The 7,886-nt window shown below is 34.4% G+C and overlaps 1 protein-coding gene across 1 annotated transcript; it reads left to right on the top strand.

Annotated features, from left to right (window-relative positions):
• Positions 1–3,346: 3,346 nt before the first annotated feature.
• On the top strand, positions 3,347–6,325 carry LOC133672180 (protein SIEVE ELEMENT OCCLUSION B-like). Its single transcript, XM_062092609.1, has 7 exons — positions 3,347–3,625; positions 3,730–3,831; positions 3,930–4,378; positions 4,456–4,565; positions 4,686–4,828; positions 4,910–5,401; positions 5,500–6,325. Exons 1-7 carry the CDS (start codon positions 3,395–3,397, stop codon positions 6,142–6,144), a joined length of 2,172 nt encoding a protein of 723 aa, XP_061948593.1. The 5' UTR covers positions 3,347–3,394; the 3' UTR covers positions 6,145–6,325.
• Positions 6,326–7,886: the final 1,561 nt, after the last annotated feature.

The following is a 7,886-nucleotide window of genomic DNA, read 5'->3' as shown; positions in this document are numbered from 1 at the left end:
TCGAGATATAGATTGAACATTGAATAGTGTCTGAGCTGCAAGACAGATTCAAACTTCTTTTTGGTTTCCAAGATTTGAACTTGAAAATAATAGATTTGAATCTTGGACTCTTTATGAATCTTTTAGGCCTATGTCTTAACTTTTCATCAAGATAAACCTAAATCCAAGCTCTACAGCTCCAGTTATGACCCAAATACCGAATAGTGTTCCAGTTTGAATTGAACCAACATCTCTTCTCTTAGCCCTTTCTTTGTCCTTTCACTTTCAATAGTTAATCACATCAATCAATCGTTTAAATTGTGAGATATACCTGTATTTAAAATGAGCATTTATCATAAATTAAAGATATCTTATATTATCATACTTGTTATTATAAAACATTCTTAAGTTAGGGAATTTAATGATACTTTAAGTGCAATATGATGATATAAAACCTTAATGAAAATGCGCTTTTAACTACTAATCATGTACCTTACCTCTACGTTAATGAATTGTAGCTTCACTAATATTCATATTTCTTCACTCTTAATAAATCTCTCTTTTTTAAGAACTAGAATAAATAAATAAAAAATAAACCCCATAAAAATAGATATGCGAGCTCTATTATTATGAATTAACCAATATTAGAATTAACCTAGATAATTGCCTACGATGTGCTGTAGGTTAGATCAATTTTTTTTTTACTTAAAAAAATCATCCAACATTGATAACATGTTTTTTAATAAAAAAAAATTGTTATAAACCATAAATGTTGTGCACCCTAGTCGCGGGGGCGCGATGTCATAACGTCCCTTTCTGGACTGGGGTTTGGAAGGTCTTTTTGGTTGGTTGGGGAGTCGTCACCTAGTATTATAACTATTAGGAACCCTAATTGGTTTTTTCAGAGATTCTAGAAAAGAGATTGGTTGTGTGAAGAAAAAGTATTATCACCCTTAATACGCTTTACCTGAGGTAAGTTGCATTGCTTTTTTTTTATTTGTTATGGTATGGTTATGTCTATTTCAACTATCCTATTATGACAAGTTTGTTATGATGAACAAATCCTGGTTTTTTAGGTCAAGAACTCAGTTTGGAAGATAAAATTTCCTCAATTATTGTTTGAGTCTTCTTTCGGGGTAAAACTTGAATTTTTGTTACGATGTCATTCCAAATAATATTTTACAAAAAACTCCTTGTGGATTTTATTCTTATATTAAAAATGAATGAGTTATATTATTTACAATAATACTTTGGATATTAACCTCTTACAGGTTTTTTATCCTTTTATTAAAATGAGTAATAAAATTATTATCGCTAATAATATTTTGGATATTAACCCATTTTAGGTTATTTATACTTATATTATAAAATAAATAATATTTTGGATACAACCCCTTTTAGATTTTTTTTATCTTTATATTAAAAGGGAATAATATTTATTATCCCTAATGATATTTTAGATATTAACCCCTTTTAGGTTTTTTATCCTTATATTAAAAGTGAATAATATTTTCTTTAAATATAGGCTAAAATCCATGCAATATTTTTTTTAAAACATGAACAAATATTTTAATTTTTCTTTGAAAAAAGATTCTCAAATAATTTTAGGATTTTTGGTCATATGCAAGAAAAAAATAAATATTTGTTTATTATTTTTCCTAATTTTTTAGGCTTTGTTAGGTAAACACCTATTGTTTGTAATAAAACTACCCAAAATAGGCCTAAGGGATGTTTTTCAAACACACCCTTAAACCAAAAAACCCTTTAGCAAAACAAAATGGCAAACCAAATAGGGTATAAACCCTTTGACCCAAATGTTTTTGACTGGGTAGACCCGACCGAGTTTACCCGACCAAGTTGACCTGAAATTTTGGGTTTGACCATAAACAACCCAAAAATCTTGGTTTGACATGAAAACAACCCAAAAATAAAACCGAAGTAAAAAAGTAGACTTAAAAAAAAAGCACAATCTAAAAAATTCTTTAACAAAATAGATCAAACACAAAAAAATAATGTCATTACAACATGCTGGAAAATAATACAAGGATCAATAATTTAGCATCCAATCACTTCCATTTTCACTTAAATATCATAATTTTTATTAAAATGGGTTTCGGCTTAGAACCGAAACCCTAAGATTAAAAACTATTGAAATTGTGTTATTGATGCAAATAAACACTTGATTATTGGTTTATCAAGCATAAGGATGATTTTCAGTTAAATAAATGAAACAAAACAAGTCAAAATCTTGTAGCTAAGACAATTTCTTGGGAAGAATATGAAGAACAGATAAAGAACATTCAACTTGAACCCAACAACATGACTCTCAAACCAGACCAAATATGAACAAACCAAAGGCATGTACATGTTAGAAATCATGTAAGGATCAATAATCTAGCATCGATTTTCTTTGATTATCAATGAATTATAACATTTTAGCCAAACTAGATTTCAGTTCAAAATCAAAATCTTAGGATAAAAATCCATTTAAATATGTTATTTATGTGAATAAACACTAGATTATTGGTTAATCATACATAAAAAAGATGTGTGTGTGAAAATAAATGGACTAAAATTCATTCAATTCTAGGAGTTATGACAATGTTATTTCTAAAAATACAAAAAAACATTGCCTAATACCTAGAAATGCCTAGAAATAGCAACCGTTGCCAAGCCCATAAATGGGCAATTTTGACTTCTAAAACATGTTTGATTCTAAAAAAAATAACAAAAAATATTAAAACATCAAAATCAAGCAAGAGATTTAAATTCAAAAAACATAAACTTAAAACAAATTATATGTTTACATAATATGGACTCAAAATTGGTTTTTCGAACCCAATTTGTACATGAATAAACCTAGCAAACCCAAGGTAAAACATCCTTACTTTAAAATGCATAGCTTATGTTAAACAAAAACAAAAATAACTTTCTCTTTTTTCTTTTCTCTTTCCAGATCTAAAAAAAAATACTGAAGTAAAATTAAAATAATTCTCTTCAACTTTTCTCTTTTCAGTTCTTTTCTTCTATCTGGCAGATCCCAAGTGAGGTGAGGAGAGAATTAAAAGAGTAAAGAGGAAAATGTCAAGAATACAAAAGCTAGAAAAGGGAGTTATTATGAAAAGGGAATTTGGAATTATTGTAATGGAATTATTATGAAAATCCATGTTATATAAAGTAACGAGGAAGAAGGTTAGACGTAGGGACCACAAAAGGATAGCCTTCTCCACAAAAGTATAGCCTTCTCTTTAACGTCCCTAATATTTTGATTACGAAGGAAGTAAGGAAGCTGATTCAAGTGAGCTTTATTCTATTTCTAATATTATAAATAGGCATGCCAAATATGGAACAAAGACACACAAGCCAATCTTCTCTACTTCTTCCCCAAAACCCAAAGAATCCATTGCTGATCAAAATGGCATCAGGCCTTCCTCTCAGGCTCCCTGCCCAGGGTTTTAATGCGAGCCAGCAACTGATCAAGAGAGACCGCGGCAGCATGCTAACAATGTCTGATGACAATGTGATGATGAAACAAATTGTAGGAACTCATGCTCCTGATGGCCGAGAGGTTGATGTCAAACCTCTTCTCCATCTTGTTGAAGACATCCTCAAACGTGCCACCCAGCAAATCGATACCTCTCTGACGGTATAGTACTAAACTAAACTCATCCTTGGAAATTAACTTGAATATCAACTTAACTCTATTATCTTTTGTTCTTTTTATGTTCCTGATCACTTCTGATAACGCAGACTTCCCAGGCCTATGCTGAAATGGAGGACAAGACATACCATGTCAATTTTGTTTCAATGCTCGATGCACTGTCGTATACTATAGATAGAATTTCCAGCGAGGTTATACAGTGTCTTTCAATTCTAATATATGATATATAGGCATTGACCTAAAGAATCGATGACAATTTTTAAATTTCGCGTTTTTTATTTTGATGCAGATTGCCTACAAGGCACTGGGTGGGACAGATGCCCACGCCACAACTGTCTCACTTTTCAACATGCTAACAAGCTATTCCTGGGATGCCAAGCTTGTGCTCACCTTGGCAGCTTTTGCTTTGAATTATGGAGAATTCTGGCTGCTTGCCCAGATTTACTCATCAAACGATCTTGCCAAATCCATGGCAATCCTCAGGCAACTGCCTAGAATCATGGAACAATCAGGACCCTTGAAGCTTCGCTTCGATGCCATTAACAATCTGATCAAGGTCATGATGGACGTGGCTAGGTGCGTGGTTGAGTTCAAGGATCTACCGCCAGCTTACATTTCTAATGAAGTACCAGCATTGTCCACAGCCATGGCCCATATCCCTACTGCTGTCTACTGGACCATGAGGAGTGTGGTGGCTTGTGCGGCTCAGATTACTAGCCTCACTACCATGGGACATGAGTATGCTTTTCTAGTCCACCATCTTTATACTACATCATGCATGTATTCCTTGTAATATTCTCCCTCACTTATTCCAGGTTTTCTATATCAACCACTGACGCATGGGAGCTATCCACCTTGGCTCACAAACTCAGCAACATACTTGACCATCTCAGGAAGCAATTGGATACTTGCTACCAATACATAGGTCTGCACCTCAGCAACTTTTTTATTATGCTATCATGTGTTGGATAGGTAATAAGAAACAGGAAATTAATGTACGAAGATAGATCGAGAAAGCTTATAAAACCAATGGTGTTTGATGCAGATGAAAAGAGGAATGTCGAATCCTTTCAAATGCTAAAGAATCTCTTTGAAATGATCCACATTGACAACATGAAGGTCCTAAAGGCCCTGATTTATGCCAAGGATGATATCCAGCCACTTATAGATGGCTCTTCCAAGAAAAGAGTTCGCTCTTCTACCATTTCTTCTATTTATGTTATCAATCTATTGTAAAACATTTCTCATACTTCCTTTTGAATTTAACAGGTCCATCTTGATGTGCTAAGAAGGAAAAGTGTGCTATTGCTCATTTCTGGCCTCAACATGTCAACCGATGAGCTTTCAATTCTCGAGCAGATATACAATGAATCCAGGCATCACGGAGCTAGGCTCGATAGTCAGTATGAGGTGGTCTGGGTCCCAATTGTGGACCGTTCAGTCCAGTGGAGTGATCCAATGAAGCAGAAATTTGAAAGCATGCAGTCTTCAATGCCATGGTTCACAGTGTACCACCCTTCACTCATTGAGAAGGCAGTCATGAGGTTCATCAAGGAGGTGTGGCACTTCCGGAACAAACCTATTCTTGTGGTGCTTGACCCTCAAGGCAAGGTGGTTTGCCCAAATGCACTCCACATGATGTGGATTTGGGGAAGCAGTGCCTTCCCTTTCACTAGCTTGAGAGAGGAATCTCTCTGGAAGGATGAGACATGGAGGCTTGAGCTTCTAGTTGATGGCATTGACCCAGTGATTCTTAATTGGGTAAATTCATTATAGAATCAATCCAAATATACTTACATTATACGTGTGTGTGTGTGTAATCGTGTTGAGTTTTGATTCAATATTTTTTTGATCATCAGATCAACGAAGGAAAGTACATTTTCTTGTACGGAGGAGACGACGATGAATGGATGAGGAAGTTCACAAGCAGCGCACGTGCTGTGGCGCAGGCAGCCCGCATTCCCCTGGAGATGGTTTATGTGGGGAAGAGCAGCAAAAGGGAGAAAATCCGGCGAGTCATAGCGACAATCACAGTGGAGAAGCTCAGTTACGTCTGGCAAGACCTTACCATGATGTGGTTCTTTTGGACCAGGCTAGAGAGCATGCTGTACTCCAAGATTCAGTTAGGCAAGCTTGATGACCATGATCCTATGATGCAAGAAATCAAGAAGTTGCTTAGCTACGGCAGAGAAGGTGAATGGGCTGTGCTTAGCAATGGGTCTAATGTTGTGGTCAACGGTCACAAGACCACAGTTTTGCAAACATTGCTTGAGTATGACTTGTGGAAGGAACAAGTGCCTGTCAAGGGCTTTGATATGGCCTTCCAAGATCACCACTTCCAGCTCCGCGGCATCGCTCGTCCTTGCTGCCGCTTCGATTTCCCAATGACTACGGGTAGGATCCCTGAGACCATGAAATGCCCAGAGTGCAACAGCACCATGGAGAAATTCTCCACTTTCCTTTGCTGCCATGATGAGGTCATACCAGACGAGCTCTCCAAGTAAATGATCAGCTCATGCCACGCTTCCGTGGAGCTCATACTGCCACTAAATAATCTTGTTGAGTGCGCTCTTTTTTTTCTTTTCAATTTTAAAGCGTTGTGAGGCTATGGCGCACAGTATTTTGACCTTGCATTTCATATTCCATACCATAAAATAAATTTGAGTATATTCTATGTTTTGGAGACTTTCCTGGCTTTTTTTTTTTCTTATGGCACACATACATTTTGTACAGCTTCCTAGCTAGCCTTCACCTCAAAGAATCAACAGCAGTGTGAACCTTAAAAAAATTATAAAAAGATTAAAAGCAAAAATAATTTTTCAAAGTTCTATTTGCACCAAAAAAAATTGTTAAAGGAAAAAAATATTTTCTCAATATATATATATATATATATATATATATATATATATTGGATCACAGTTCTTTCTGCATAAAAACTCAAAATCATCACTCTCCTGTTGAAATATTACATATTTTCAAAAGAAAATGCCTTAAATCTTACTTCGAGATATATCTTTTTGTGCTAATATTAGTTTCTTTATTTTTTTATATTTCTTTTATAAACTAATGGTCAAAGTCTAATGAGAAATCACATCAAACACTACAAGATTTCACAGTTTTACTGACGGACAAATTCCGTCGGTGTGTGATTAGAAGTTCGTCGGTGATTTTTTTACCGACGTACTCATCGACGGATTACGTCCGTCGGCTTTACTTTCGTCGGTGATTCCCCATTCCATCGCTATATCAGTCGGAAAAACAAAAAAACCATTTGCCGATGGTTTTACAGACGGAATTTGCGCGCCAAAAAAAAAAGATTCCCGCTTGAAATATACCGACGGATTTTTATTCCGTCGGTATATTGTGATTGACCGACGGAAACTATCCGTTGGTAAATGACACGACCAAAAGATTGATGTCTTTTCCCAAGTGCAGGAGTGTCGAAGTAATAAATAACCTGGCAAGACCGGGGTCGAACCACAGGAAGATTAATTGTATAAATTATAGACAACAATAATACAACAACAACAATAGTAACAATAATAACAATAACAATAACAATAATAGTAATAATAATAATAATAATAATAATAATAATAATAGTAATACTAGTAGTAGTAGTAATAATAATAGTAGTAATATTAATACTAAAGAAGAAGAAGTTGATGAGAACTTTGAGATGAAAAATTAATGTAAGGATTAAACAATGATAACAACAAATGTCAAGGTTAGAGGATCCACTAATGGTACTTCAAACAAGTATAGTATAAACTCTTATTATTCAATTGGAAACCACACACAAAGGAGGTTCCAATCAGATTATAAATTGTTAACATGATTACATTAGCTATCTTATTCGAATAATGCTAATACATGTTTTTAGACATTCATGATTATAACTTATGTTAACAACAAATCAAGTTCCTTTCATAGCTCAGGTGTCGGTTATACCATACAGTATGGGCTATGAAAGTGTCAAGTATTTGTTGTACCAAGTGTTAGACAACATAAATCTAGATTAACCATTTAACAAGCAAAGTATTAAAAGTGAACAAGATAACAAATATAAAGCATGTTAGTATCCAACATTAAGGTCCATGTTAAGTTTATATTATACTTATTCTTACACCATTAGTGTACCCTTTTCACCTTGACATAATTAACTTTGTTAAACATAATGAAAGAAAGAAACATAAATAAACAAGGAAAGGAAATGAAAAGCATAAGCAAGAAATTAATATAAGCA

Source organism: Populus nigra, chromosome 1 (assembly GCF_951802175.1).
Source record: "Populus nigra chromosome 1, ddPopNigr1.1, whole genome shotgun sequence".
In the NCBI taxonomy this organism is placed as follows: Eukaryota; Viridiplantae; Streptophyta; class Magnoliopsida; order Malpighiales; family Salicaceae; genus Populus; species Populus nigra.
This window is presented reverse-complemented; position numbering and strand designations above follow the sequence as displayed.